This window comes from Mercurialis annua, linkage group LG3, assembly GCF_937616625.2.
Source record: "Mercurialis annua linkage group LG3, ddMerAnnu1.2, whole genome shotgun sequence".
NCBI lineage: Eukaryota > Viridiplantae > Streptophyta > Magnoliopsida > Malpighiales > Euphorbiaceae > Mercurialis > Mercurialis annua.
Genome location: NC_065572.1, coordinates 69294153 through 69308721, shown reverse-complemented (window position 1 = coordinate 69308721; position 14569 = coordinate 69294153). Strand labels below are relative to the sequence as shown.

General features: G+C 35.8%; 2 protein-coding genes across 2 annotated transcripts; both read right to left on the bottom strand.

The window, feature by feature from the left end:
* Positions 1–17: 17 nt before the first annotated feature.
* Positions 18–4536, bottom strand: LOC126673361 (zinc finger CCCH domain-containing protein 43). Its single transcript, XM_050367473.2, has 6 exons — positions 3768–4536; positions 3339–3404; positions 2557–2697; positions 2181–2453; positions 1056–1322; positions 18–577 (listed from the first exon to the last, which is right to left on the bottom strand). The coding sequence occupies exons 1-6, from the start codon at positions 4410–4412 to the stop codon at positions 374–376; spliced, it is 1596 nt and encodes a 531-aa protein (XP_050223430.1). The 5' UTR covers positions 4413–4536; the 3' UTR covers positions 18–373.
* A 1385-nt stretch (positions 4537–5921) lies between these two features.
* LOC126671474 (lysine-specific demethylase REF6) lies at positions 5922–14133 on the bottom strand. Its single transcript, XM_050365242.2, has 7 exons — positions 13036–14133; positions 12277–12355; positions 11846–11913; positions 11568–11718; positions 10398–11068; positions 9145–9876; positions 5922–8821 (listed from the first exon to the last, which is right to left on the bottom strand). The coding sequence occupies exons 1-7, from the start codon at positions 13919–13921 to the stop codon at positions 6144–6146; spliced, it is 5265 nt and encodes a 1754-aa protein (XP_050221199.1). The 5' UTR covers positions 13922–14133; the 3' UTR covers positions 5922–6143.
* Between the last annotated feature and the right edge of the window lie 436 nt (positions 14134–14569).

The following is a 14569-nucleotide window of genomic DNA, read 5'->3' as shown; positions in this document are numbered from 1 at the left end:
TATATACACACATATAGTAGATCAGAAAATCAATATATTGAAGAGGATAAGTTGGGACATTCAAGGGTAAACCATGTTGATTACCAGAGCCAATCCATGGCCATCTGTAACTCATGAGTTGGTAATTGACATGTCAAGTAAATAAATAAGGACGGTAGTAACATGAAACCGACACTTTACACATCCAAGACCGCTTATGGGTCTGTAACAACACATCACATAAATATATAATGCCACTGTTTCAAAAGCGTGTGGCTCCAAAGAGTGCACCAAAGAGTGCAAGTTAAACAAAAGATCCACGTTTCACTGAGAAATCTTGAAATTTCTCAGTATGATGTGATCCTAACAGCTAGATTAATTGACGCAAAAATTTCTACATTGACTGCTGAATTGCAGTATCGCTTTCATTTCCACTTTCACCCAATCTAGACTCATCTACGACAAGAGTGTCGGCAAAGGGCTGATCCAGATCATCAGCAGAATCTGTTGAAGCTGGTTGTATTGGATGGTCAAATTTGCAAGCAGGCCCAAACTTGCATAAACCGTATCGGCTGTAGTATGAACATATGCTTTGACCCTGCATTTCAAAGATACGTTGACCATGAAAACTAGATGTGAAATCACTGAAAAACACAACTGCTCAGTATATTAATACTTTGCCAGGCAGAATCCTAATATATAAATTCCATCAGCTCATGTGAATTTCTACCCAAATATAGCAAATGAGTGGAGGTTAATCTTCTAACAGCATAAACTGTATCCTGGAAATTTTCCCATCAAGTTTCTCAATGCATGAATTATGAGGCGAAGCACTACAGGGTCAATATAAACTTAGGTGAGCACTTGTATGATACAGATGTTATTTAAGACATTACTTTTGCATCAAATGAATATATTCAAAAGCTTATTTTATGAGATTCTGGGAAAGCTTATACTATTTGATCGCTGTTATCCCATTCTGTTCCATATATGAAGATTATATAGTTTTTGAAAAATTAGTTCTAAAGCTTTAATTACCCTTCACAAGAGCATGCCAATAGAAGGAATCCACTTACAGGTCTCAGTGGCAGGCCCTTGTCACTAAGAGTACAAGGAGGTGACTTTGAGGAATGGTTTCTTGGATGATGGTATTTGCAGTTGGACTTAAATTTACAGTCCCCAGTTTTCATATAAAAACTGCACTCTGGCTGACCAGGTCGTTCTGGGAATTCATCAACTAGAATCTGTTGCTGATGTTTATAGACATTGCTACCAGTAGCTTGATTGCTCATGACATATGCTGCAGGTTGATGTATAGCTCTTTCCACTGGGTATATAGGAACCTTTAAAAGCAACAAAAGCAAATAACTGGTGAAAACGGCTTTAATAACAAATTTTTGTGCTCAGCTTTTGAGTGAATAAACAATAGTTTGAAGCACAACTTCCATTCATATTAACTCCAGTTTACTGCTATATCCAAAATTGTAAAATGATACTTATCAAAATATTTTGCTTACAAGGAACACAATTTCCTTCAGTGCTGATCTCGTTCCAGAATTCTCCAAACACAAGCAACTGTTAGAAAAGTTTTGGGGCCAGAAATACATGCAACTGAGCCCACAAAACTGGAACCCCCTAATCATAGAGCTTTTATACGGACAAGTATTGAGCCCATCCAATTCTACATCTAATGCATTAATTATAAGGATCTTAATAAAGTGCCCATTCATGTGTGAGCACATGCAAGTCATGGGTACTAAGAGATAGTGACCCAGCTCATATATGAAGGAGAATAGGGCATGGTAAAATATACTAAATCCTTCGTAACCACAGGGAGTTGAAACAAATAAATCATACCCAAAACTGATAGAGGGTTATGTCAAATTCTTTAATTCCACATATCCTATACATTTAATTTAATATATCCTATATGTTCTCCCTTCCCTACTTTACATTACTAAGAGTCTAACATTAAATTCAGCCACAAACTGAAAACAACATTAACAACTAACAAGTACTCACCCAACATTCAGAAAACTCTTCTGCATGCCATAAGGTTTTATATAGATGGAAAGACATGTTGCACATATAAGGGTGACATGAAGAAGAAATTAGAATTTGCAAAGAAATAAGGACAATTTACTATTTGTTGTAAACAACTAAGATTCTTGAGGTAGAGCCATAAGAGAAAAACATTATACCTGATATTTATTCCATTCAGGATTCTGCGAAGAAGCCACTGGAGTTGGTGGAAAAAGAACCGGCATAAAAGGAGGATTCCCATTTAGTCCTCTTGGTGAAGACCAAGAGGCTGCACTTGATTGAGAAGAATTTTGTAAAGGAACAGATCCACCATTACTTAATGCTGAAGGGTCACTTCCTACCACAGCAGTGGGATCAGGATGATTGAAGTGGCAGGTAGCTCCATACTTGCAGGTGCCGTTGCGCATATAATACGGGCACTCTCTCTCTCCCTATGTTTCATGATATATGTTAAAATTTCCAATAAATGTTAGGTCGTCTTCGCAAGAACGCGAAAAGATCTGTAAAGAAACTTCAAAATATGAGAACGTATACCGGACGGATTGGCAGACCCAGGAAGTTAATGTCTAAAGCAGGAACCACCGTAGTTTTTGCTGGGAGCACTGGAGATCCTGCTTTTGAGTGATTATATCTACAAGCTTTGCCATACTTACATCCCCCTGTCCTTAAGTAATACTGCAGTGAACTCAAGAAAGAATGAAAACACAGCAAAAACTGTTATTTGCTAGCCAAATATGTCATATTGAGCTAACAAAGTATGTCAACATCTTCTAAAAGCACCTGTTAAATGTACACTCTTCATAAAATGTAAATTAGTCATGATCTAATATGACCATCTTAAAAACTACTGAATGGATTGCACAAAATATTCATAAAATCAACAGATCTGGGATTTCTGCATATTAAGTTATATGAAATCAGTGTCAAAATCATAGCTTGGAAACACAATGAGATGGCAACTTTAAGGAACAGTATGAAGGCTGATGATAAAAAGTTGAAGTATGCTTGCACAAAAGAAATTGAACGAGATAGAATGAGTAAACCTCCTAATGATCTTACTTCTCATACGTCATGATATCTTAACCTAATTATGGCAGTATTTCACCATCACATAAATAGCACAACAAGAAATGAGAGTTCTTTTCGTGCAATTATGAAGCAGAATAGTAAAGAGATCAAATATCACCAATGATTCAAAAAGACCGCTGAAAAGGATATAAACATTCATGCAATTTTATCTCCAAAAACCATTCCTTTTGTTTCCTTTTCATTGTTTTGGGTCCATAAATTAAGCACATAAGAGATCTAAATACAACCTTGCATTCTGTCTGCCCTGGCCTGTCCGTCAGTTCTTCCCTTTCCTTAACCCTCTCCCTGGGGACCTTTAAAGTTATCAAATTTCAAAAACAAAACCCATAAGTTAGCATAATAACTCAACGACACTGCTACATATATTGATCTTAGAGCAATGAACAATCAAAACTTCCCAATGTATAACACAGAAACAAAATTTTTTTCTAACCCTTAATGCATTGCCAATAATCATACCAGTATAAAAGTTAAACCATGCTGATTACAACCAGCAACACAAATAAGTACAATTAGCACTGAAAAAATGTAAACATATTAATTAAACACAAATAAAAGCCCAAACTTTCATAATTATTTTACTTCCAAAGTCAACTAAGCCCTTTAAAAACAAAAATATTCAAGTATAAGAAAAACTAAACCCACTAATAAAGTACCTGGCTTTTTCGTTTAGCAGGGTGATTAAACTTGCAATTAGATCCAAATTTGCAAGAGCCAGTTTTCATGTAAAAGGAACAATCTTCAGCTTCAGGTCTAACTGGGTACTGATACTGATTACCATTATTATAACTATTCCTTCTATCAAAACCATTAAATCTCTCATCTTTTCTCTCCAAATCACCATACCCATCACCTAACTTCTCCTCATAACCATTATTATTATTATCACTATAATCATATTTAACCTCTTCGCGGCCACCGCCATTGCTATCTCCCCACCCATCATCATCTTGATTCCACCCAATCGAACCATTCCCCTCCTCATCATAATTATAATTACCTTTTTGCCCTTCATGGCCGCCATTGCTCTCTCCCCAGCCATCATCTTGATGCCACGCAGTCGAATTTTTTTCCACCTGATCATAATTATTATCAGCTTTGTGCTCTTCGTCTTGTTCTTCAGATACTTTAACTTCGCCTATTTTTTCTTCTTGTTCGTCGTGATTTTGGTGTTGTTTGAAATTGAGCTGATTTTTTAGCTGTTGTTCGATTTCTTGTAGTGTGTGATCGGTGTCATTGGTGACGGTGTTTGGCGATTGTAACGCTAAAGTAGCTGAATTTGATTCCTCGGTGTGTTCCATTGTACTGTTCTTTCACATTCCGATTTACGGAAACCCTAATTTTGCAGGAGCTGATGTGAAATTTGGAGTGGGGGTGTATGGTAAAGAAATAGAATGGTATTTTCGGAATCGAATAAATAGAAAAACTGGAGAGAGGTAGTGGAAATATAATGAAACTACTCTTTTTAGGTTAAAGTTATTAAAAAACTCTTTAAATTATTTAAAAAGAACATATAAATTACTTTACTTTTGTTTTTATCACTTAAAATCTCAAAGTTTTTAAATGGTGTAGATAAATTCATGCTCTTGACTCATTAATTTATACATCATTTAATTGATATTAAATTAGCTAGAATTTTCATTATAAATAAATATAATACTTCCGTTTCTTAATTTTTAAAATTAATTAATGTTAATAATATTTATTTATAATTTATTATATTTATTATAATTTTCCAATGTTTTTTATATATAATAAATATTTAATTAGTTATAGTTTTTGTTCGGTTATGAAATATCTATATTAGTTGGATTAAGACTATTAACTATATTGATTAACTATAGTAACAATTAAAGTAGTAGTAAGTATAATGTTATATTAATTAGATTTGTTATATTTATACTAAATATATATTAAAATAATAATCAATGTCAAATTAGTGAGAGTTTTTGTTGGAATAGAAAATGTCTTATGAAACCATCGTCCATGTACTATAAAATTGCTACAACTTCAGAACAAAGAGAGTAATAGTTTAAAAAAGTTTGGATTTTTGATTATTACATAGAGTTATATATAGTATAGAAAAATTAATATTTTAGTCGAATTAGGATGAAGTTAAATTTTATTAAAATTAAATATTAAATAATTATTAAAAATATTGTTGTTAATGTGTGCATGTTCTCTTCCCCTCCTAAATTTTATAAAATTATAGATAGATATAGATATGAAACTGTTAATGGTGTATTTATAAGACAATTAAGGTTTGTTTCGACAAAAAGTTAAAAGAAATAAATTTATTAATTTAAAAAGAAAATTTATTAACTTTGAATCGGTTGCCCTTTTCTCAATCAAACTAATATCTTAACTAATCCAAAATTGACAAGTTGATGAGTTTTATTTTTAAAACTACAAACTTAATATTTTATCTTTTATTTTAAATTGAAAGGTTAAAACTAATTGTTATTAATTTATACGGTATTTTTTTCTCTCTCTCTCTCTATATGTACCAATATAAATATAACAACGATTAAAATAACAAAAAAGTTGCATATACTTTTTTATAGATGGTACAATTTTGCAAATGTAATTATGTAAGTGCTTCATGACTTAGTTCAGATGTAAATTAAAAATTATCTTTGTTGTGACAAGTGTTTCTTTTAGAGGGAATTAATAAAGTGAGTGACAACAAGTATTATAGTTCACAAAAATATTTCTCCAAAACAACAAATATTATGGACTCAAGAAAATACTATCAAACATGCCAGTCCAAACAGAAAACTGAAATTACCATCAACTTCCAAAATCCCAGCTTGAAACAAAGTGAGATTCATTAGAGATAAATCTGTTTAAAGATTCAAGCAATTGGTCAGATTGCAGTTAATAAATGGGCAAATTTAAGACCCCCAATAATGTTAAATATGAATGAAAATTACAGGCAAAATCTAACCTATCCTCAAACCTACTTCTAACCCTGTCAATTGAGCAACAATTGCATTGGCAATTTCCCAAAAAAGAAATCACATTTCTCTAAGTTACTTCTTGCTTTTCTTTATTGAATGACCAGTCTTCCTTTTGTGGCGACTGAAATCCGAGACAAATCTGAATGTCTGCCCGCAACCTTCTTCCCCGCAGACATAAGGACGAGCACCTGTGTGAACCCGAATGTGTTCGGTTCTTGCCCATGCCCATTTGAATGTCATCTTGCAGCCCTTCCAGGGGCACTTGAGCGGGCGGTCATCTAGATGAACACGACGGTGTTGCACCAAATATTTGTGCGAGAAGAAAGTCTTACCGCATCCCTTGACTGGACATATGTTTTTTTTGTGCAATGCTAGCTCTTGTTTTGAGCCAAAACTCATGGTGCACCCCTCAATCTCACACTGATATTCTGCATCGTCGTCCTTAGTTTTCCCGTTTTTCTTGCAGGCCAGAGGCTTTACTGCTGACGCGCCTTTTGTATTTTTCTTATTGGTTTGTAGCTTCTCTTTTAGCTTAGTTTCCAATTCTTTTGGAGGTTTAGAGAGCCTCGTCCTAAGGCGAGTGCTAGGTCCACCTTCTAACTCAGTTTTACCATTGCGAAGACGAGGAGTCTCGAGCTTCATTTGTTTCTCTTGTTTAACTGACTTTGGATTTTCTTTCTTTCTCACTTGAGACATCGCTTGTTTCATTTTGCGAAGCGTTCCGGGTTTGTGCTTTCTTCTAAGATTCATCATTTTCTGCTTCGTTGAATTATCATCCACCAATTCATCAGAAACTGCATCTTCAGGCTCAATAAATTTTGCTTGCTTGCCTCTAGGGGGAGTCTTAATCGGCTGCCAGTGGGTATCATCATCGTCTAGCAGATCATCAGAAATATATTCCTTGTCGGAAAATTTAGTTTGCTTGCCTCTATTTGGCTTCCAATGGGTACCTTCCTCTTGTAGATCATCAGAAACATCTTCGCTCTCAAAAGAAGTCGCCTGCTTCTGTCTACATGTTTTTCTTTGCTGCCAGTGAGTTTCTTCCATATCATCTGATACAGCCTCCCTCTCGATGACCTTGGCCGGCTTGCCTCTAGGAGTCTTCCTTGACTTCCACGGGCCATCATCCTCATGTGCATCATCATCTGAGAAATCTTCGCTGTCCGTCAGTTTAGCCTTCTTGCTTCTTGGAGTTCTCCAATGCTTAAGATGAGTTTCATCCTCCATATCATCTGAAACAGCATGTTCACTCACGACATATTTGGCCCTTTTGCTTGTAGGGATCCTTTGCTGCTGCTGCTGAAGAAAATTTCCCTCCAGCGAATCATCTGAAACTTCATCTTCCCTCTCAACAAATCTAGCTTGCTTGCTTCTGAAATCCCTCATGCCCTCCTGCGGACTGTTGTCATCCAGTAGGTCATCAGAAATATCATCCTCTCTGTCAGTAAATTCGTTTTTCCTGCTTGTGTGAGATCCTCTGTGCTGCTTGTAAGAACTTTCCTCCGGCAAATCCTCTGAAACTTCATCTTCCTTCTCAAAATACTTAGCTTGGCTGCCTCTAGAAATCATTCTATTACGGTGAAGATAATTATTTTCCAAGGAATCATCTGAAATTGCATCTTCATGTCTGTGAGGTGTCTCTATTGGCTGATCAGAAGTATCCTCAAGCGAATCATCTGAAACTGCTTCTTCTCTCTCATAAAACTCGACTTGTGATGAACTTCTAGGAACCCTCCCACGCTGCTCACGAATATCAGCCTCTTCAGAATAATTTGACATTTCACTTTTCCTCTGAGCACATTTGACTTGCTTACTTCTCGTTCTATGAATTCTATTATGTTGCTTTTGGGAATTGCTTCCAGCTAAAGCATCAGAGACATCATTTTCACCCTCGATAGATTTGACCTGCTTACTCCTCGGAAGTCTTCTATCTTGCTGATGAGAGTTACGTCCCCATGAATTGTAAGTATCCGCCTCTTCTCTCTCAATAGATTTAGCCTGCTTGCTTCTGCGAGATCTCTCATGCTGCTGATGAGAATAATCCAATGAATCATATGAAAACTCTTTCTCGATATGTTTAGTTTGCTTCCTACTATAAACTTTCGTAGGCCGCTTATGAGAAATATCCTCTTCTAAATCATCTGAAGCTACATCCTTGGGGTCCGGAGATTTGACTTTCTTCATTGGTCTACTTGCTACTGTCATTTTTCTCTTCCTTGCAGATTTTCTACCTGTCGAGGTAATTTCAGTCTTGTGCAAACTTTGAGGCTTTCTCTCAGTTTTCTCATCTGGCATTATCCAACCGCGAAAACCACCTTCCTCTTGTTCCTGATCTCGATCCTCGGAATCCTTCTTTGATAAGAAAGGATGAACTTGATTTGACATCCAAACTTTTCCACACCATCTCCCTACAACCTTTCTCTGCCTGACAGACCTCCTTCCGTATTTGATTAACTTTGTGGGAGAGCTAGCTGGAGATATACGACCAAAAGCTTTGTATACGACGGAATTGTATGGCATCTGCTTACTATAAAGAGAAGACCGGCTGAGATTGGCACTGTAGAAAAGGTTTATCCCCAACTTTACAGCCCAATCACCATTCCCTGGAATTGCTTCCTCACTATCCAAAGCTGACTGGATATTCTCCTCGTCATTTTTGGCGGCATCCCTGAAAGCAATTTCATTCCAGAGATAATCAATTCCCAATTCTTCAGATACTAACTTTGCCTCGCCTTCTAGCCTGGGATACTCTGCAAATATTTTTATAGAAATTACGAGCTTGCAGATAAAACATAACATTTTAAAACTGCAAAAAACACGAGCATGGCTACACAGATCTACAGACATTGGGATCACTTCATCCATTTAAATCAACCAGATCTACACAGATCTATTGCAATCGGGATCACTTCATCCATTTAAATTAACTATATTCAATAATGTCAACTAAGATCATATTCCAATATTTCCACCGTAGAAGTTCAAAAGGGTCACTGAAAAATGAACATGAAAAAACAAGGAAAGAAAGTGCCATTTGAATGAAAAATTCATGGGGAAGAATATCACTACTTACCTGGATGACAGAGAAGCAATATATACACTCCCCCGATTGTACGTAACTGCTGTTCAACTTCTATGGCATGCTCAAGACAGAAAACATGCATACGAGAAGAATCTTCATCAGATCGTTGGGCAAATGATGCATTCCCATCCCCTCTTGCCGCAACTTTGCTAAACTTCTTTTTTTCACCATGATAGACATCTGGAGAACAATTTGAACTTACACATGATATTGATGCTGAATCCCTAAATGTACGGTCGAAACCATTTGATTCCATATTAGCAAGATTATCAGTTTCAAACTCGACAGAGCAATCAAGAGTTCCATCATTTCCATCCTTTAAACTGCCTGGTCTATGTCCATGTTCTGCAGGACAATCATGAGTTTGAAGAGAAAATTTATCCTTACAACCAAGCCTTGATGAAGATGGAGTATGACTCATAGTTTCACCACGAAGGGACTCTTGCTTGAACAAAGGCAACGCAGAATTCTGATACTTAAATTTACTTTCTGATGAGCAGGTTGGCATTTCATCAGCATGGTGTGATGCATCTATTTCATCCTGGTCTTCCTCCGAGTCAGATGAATTTCCATAGTTCAAAGCCAACAGGCCAAGAGCAGACGATTCCTTTTGTGTTTTAGCATCGGAACTCACTATATTTTGATCTATGTTTTCAAGCTCACAATTCACAGACTGAACAGGAACATCATATAAACCATCCACAACATTGTTTTCCACCAATCCTGTGATTTTGAGAAAATAAAAAGTATTCAAACTACGTTTTTGAATAAGAAACCATTTCATGAAACGAGCCTACTCAGATAAAGAAGAATAAATTTGATAATATGAAATAGAACAAGCTTTGGCCATTTTGATGACTATACAGTATGCTGCTTGAATTTAGTCAGGTTTACCTACCACTTACTACTATGCGCATAATATAGAAGTATAAAAGATTGTAACCTATGAAGCAGCTTCGTTATTTACAAAGGGGTGAAAAGTTAAGGAAGAAATATGAAGTCAGTCTCTAACCGATCTAGACAAAGCTTCAATATCAGTTATCTAAGGTTTAGCACACTGTTTTTAAGGGTCCATGTCAACTAATGGAAGAAATGTATTACCACCCCACAAAATGTATGCATGGGATTCAGTATGCATGGTTCATGTCAACGTGGCTGTTGACAGAATACAAAACTACAGCTTATTCGACTTTGACTATGTTATATCATGTAATATAGGCAGCACACCATTTGTTTAAACAAACCTGTTGGCTGATCCTGCTCAGAAGAATTTGTCTCTCTATCAGCAGTGATCAATCCATCATTAGTTACTCCAGACCCAACAATCCAATCATTAAAGAAACTACAATCAGCAGACATGAGGTATCTAGCAGCTTTTTCTGTCGGTTGAATGACAGCAATGCAATCGAAGCTCAAAATTCCACACGTGACGCATGAAAACAGTCTCTGATCAGACAGCTTCTCCCCATGAATATCATGTTCAATGCTTGTGTATGTAGTATTCTTATTATGTTTTCCATTCAATGAGGAAAACCTATTTTGTTCGCACAAAGAAGCAAACTTTTCTTTCACTGAAAGAACGCCTTTTAATTGATTAATTCGGTGGTTCCTGTCCAGAATATTTTCATCAGGAACTACTTTTTTTGAGGAATTCATAATCCCCTTGTTACTGCATGACCCAAGAGAGAGGTTCGCTCTTAACTGTGATCCAACACGTAAATTTGAACAAACAGATATGTCTGAAGAACTTCGAGGAAGAAGCACAACTGAAGATCCTTTTCCAAGAATATGAAGCAGCTCGTTGTTGTGAATCATATTCTTTACAAATTGGTCTTTAACCAGTGTGTCTCCTTCACCCTTTTGCTTATCTTTTAGTCTAGAGCTCCGTGGTTTAAGATTGATGTTCACAGGCATTCTGAAAGTAGAATAGGAAATGAGACAGGTTAAAAATACAACAGTGTATGTAAACTACATTGTGCTCATACCATCATAGCATAGCATCTAGAATCAGTCGGTGAAAGTTTTTACCAGAAAAGTCTGTTAGTTAAGTTATGCATTTAGCAGAATTAACTGGACATTACTAGAAATGAAAGCTCATAAAAGGGAACATTAAAAGGACAATTTTCTTATTGCACCAACAGAAGACTTTCCCCTAATGCTAGAACTGAGTTAATCTATGAATGTCTTCCCAGCAGCTCATGACTGAATATTCAATTAAATTTCCAACATTTGATTTGTAACAAACAAATCAAGAGTGGCTGAATATACTAAGAACTCTAATATTTTTTTTTAAACTCTGGGATAGTCTAAGTTGAAAAAGCAAAAACATGCGGAGAATGTAGAATTAAGTTACTAAAAACAATGAGATCACTGTTCTAGCGGTCAAAAGAAAGTTACTAGTCGGTAAGACAAACCTGGTACATAATTCTAGAGCAAGATCATAAAGTAACTGGAAATGAGACACCATTGGAGGATAATTAATTGAAGCTCTTCGAATAGCAGCATCTTTAGCAACCCTCAACCACTCAGGAGTTGCAATATTGGCTGCCTCTCCACAATTAAACCCTGAATGTGAAAAAATTATGACTTTAAACAGCAAGGAGAAGAAATAATAATCTTATTATTATTCATGATTTAATCTTTAATCGTTTTTTCATAATATATTTTGAACTGAAATATGGAGCTTTCATACCATGACTGAACCCCGAATGATAGGCTCTTGGAAAAGTGACAACAAACTCCCCAGCATTTTGCACTAACCTGATCCAGAGTAATTGAAAAGTTACAACATACACAGAGAAACTCAGGATAGATCGAAAACATTGGTATAAAATTTTGACCATTCTAACAGATTATTTCAAAGTTTTGTTCATAATCTCCTTTTTGTGGAGAGGTGAAAAGGGGAAAAAAAGTAACACGGCTCTTCTTTCTCTTTCTGCCCATCATTGTGCATTATCATCAATCAGACTTTGAACCATTATCAGTAAAGAATCAAAGTGGTAGTAAGCACATAGTTTAAGAACACCAATGATAATCATAAACAGTTTCCTATAGAAAGTGATACATGAGCAAGCATAGAAATTAAAATAAAAGGTTCAGAATAGGCAGAAATGAAATGGGTACCTGCAGCATGGTACTCCTGCACTAATAAATACTTCAGGTGACATAACTGTGGTCTTTTCCCCAAGAACTGAAAATGTCACTGAGAGTAGGCAAATGAAAATGTAGTCAGTTAATAGAGATGTATCTATAAACATATATTGATTTATCAATCCCTTATGGCAAATCAAGTTCATTTTCAGATAAATAAAAAGAAAAACACACACTAATAGTCTCATTAAGCATTTAGAAGCCACAGAAACCTCAAGAGCCTCATCTCTGCTAAATCAAAAATATGATTCAGGGTCCATGGAAATGCCTGTGTTATTTGTACACATAGAAAAAGTCAAACTAAAGCAGCTTCTCATTCAAGAAGACAATAAGAGCATAAGCGAATACTCTTATCCATATCCACCCATCCAAACTAACAAATTGTAATAGCTTAACACTGGCATTACATTCAAAGTCAATAAATAATCAACAAGAAACTTCAGTATTCTTATATTAGACACACATAACAAAACCCTGTTACATTTTGAGTAAGAAGAATCAAGTGGTACACTTCTCAAATCTACACATCAGTAGTCCATTCTATGGACTTAAGTTGGTTAGTCAAAAGTGCAAAACACTCTCAACAGTCAAAACACCATACAAACTAACTATTGTTATCAGCTGCTACATCTAAAAAATGTCTACCATATTACCACATTCACATTAGTATATCAAGAACACGGATAACAAACAATTCAGTAGCAATGCAGGTCAACAACAACAACAACTTACCAAGTGGATTAATCTCCCCACCATACCCGTGATCTCTAACAACTTCCTCAAAAGCAACAGCAGCCTCTCTAGGCACACCATACCAAGTCTTCCCAGCCCCCATATGCATGTAATTCAAGCTATGCAAATCATGATCCTCAACATGCCAAGCAAACCAACTAAACATCATAGCAACATACACCATAGGAGAAGTAACCCCAGGTATCTCCTCCTTCATAAACCTCAACAACGACCCTTTCGCCCTCGACACACCTCTCATATTCCACTCAGTCTCACCAACAGTCACCCCTTCATTAATCTCCTTCCCTCCACCCTCCTTCTTCACCGAAAAAGCCGAACCCGGCATGTCATTCGCATACTCCACAGAGAAAGGCTTATCCACAGTAGCTTTCCAGTAAAGGGTTTCAACTTCCAAAGGAGAAAAATTAGTTTTCTTGGGCGAGCATTTCTTGAAGTAAATTCTTTCAAAAGATTTGGCTTTAGCTTCAAATTCTTGAAAAGTATAATTCTCCCCACTCTGCCAAACGGGTTTCTTCACGGGTCTAGACTTTCTGGGGCAAAACCCGATCTGTTGCTGACGGGTAGTGAATGTTGGTGGTGAAGATTTAGAACTAGAAACAGCACGAGCAGCTAAGGACCTGTTAAAGTTGGTAATTGCAGTTTTTTTAGGAGCAGGAAGAACAGGAGGGACTATTTTGCAAATACCAAAGTTGGAAGCTTCTTTTTCAATTTTGAAAATGTAAGCAATCGGATCTTGAAACTCTGATAGAGTTGGGTGGTACTCTGGTGCTAATGGTAGGTTTTTAAGCCATTGAAAAACTTCTTGTGACTGCTGTGAAATTGTTGTTGGTTCAGTCACTAACCCAAACCCACTTGAAGCTGCCATTAAAAATTTAAAAGATTTAAAATTTACAAGTGGGTTTTTTTAGCTTGAGTGTTTGGATTTGTGGGTTTGTTTTTGTTTTTTGGTTTCTCAAACAAAGTCCATTGATTTGGACTTGAAAGAGAGAGAGAAAAACAGAGGAAATGAGAAAAGAAGAAGAAGAAGAAAGAGATGATCAGATTCTTCTCTTTTTCTATTTCTTTTTTTGGTGTTATTATTATATGTTCTACATGGGATTTTTTATTATTTTTGTGAGTTTTTTTTATATGTATTTGTTTGTTTGTTGGGTTTTTTGCTTTTGAAAATTGAGTGTGATTTTGGGGTTTTGCTCTGTTTTAATTACAGAGTGGTGAAAATGGAGAGCAGAGTATGGATGCAGAGTGAGCAGTTGTAAACAACATGTGAGGGGGTTTTATTATATTTCAAAAAATGACATCATTTTTTTATATTATTTATAGTTTTATGGATTATTCATATTTTTATATTAATAGTAATATAAAAATATTTACCTCTTTAACATGACACAGAAAACTAAACTGCGAATAAATATTTAATGCTGGCAAAAGTAATTATAAATTGTCGATTTTAGACCAGCTTACACTTTTAATCATCGAAATAATATTATATCAAATGTAAACTGATCTAAAATTG

Excerpts from the sequence above, each read along its gene's own strand:
- LOC126671474 (XM_050365242.2), bottom strand. The coding sequence starts at position 13,921 with ATGGCAGCTTCAAGTGGGTTTGGGTTAGTGACTGAACCAACAACAATT. Across the intron at positions 11,719-11,845 it reads TCATTCGGGGTTCAGTCATG|GGTTTAATTGTGGAGAGGCA; the intron begins GTATGAAAGCTC and ends TTTCACATTCAG. Across the intron at positions 9,877-10,397 it reads TGAGCAGGATCAGCCAACAG|GATTGGTGGAAAACAATGTT; the intron begins GTTTGTTTAAAC and ends TCAAAATCACAG.
- LOC126673361 (XM_050367473.2), bottom strand. The coding sequence starts at position 4,412 with ATGGAACACACCGAGGAATCAAATTCAGCTACTTTAGCGTTACAATCG. Across the intron at positions 3,405-3,767 it reads CTGCTAAACGAAAAAGCCAG|GTCCCCAGGGAGAGGGTTAA; the intron begins GTACTTTATTAG and ends ATAACTTTAAAG. Across the intron at positions 2,698-3,338 it reads CAGGGCAGACAGAATGCAAG|TATTACTTAAGGACAGGGGG; the intron begins GTTGTATTTAGA and ends AGTTCACTGCAG.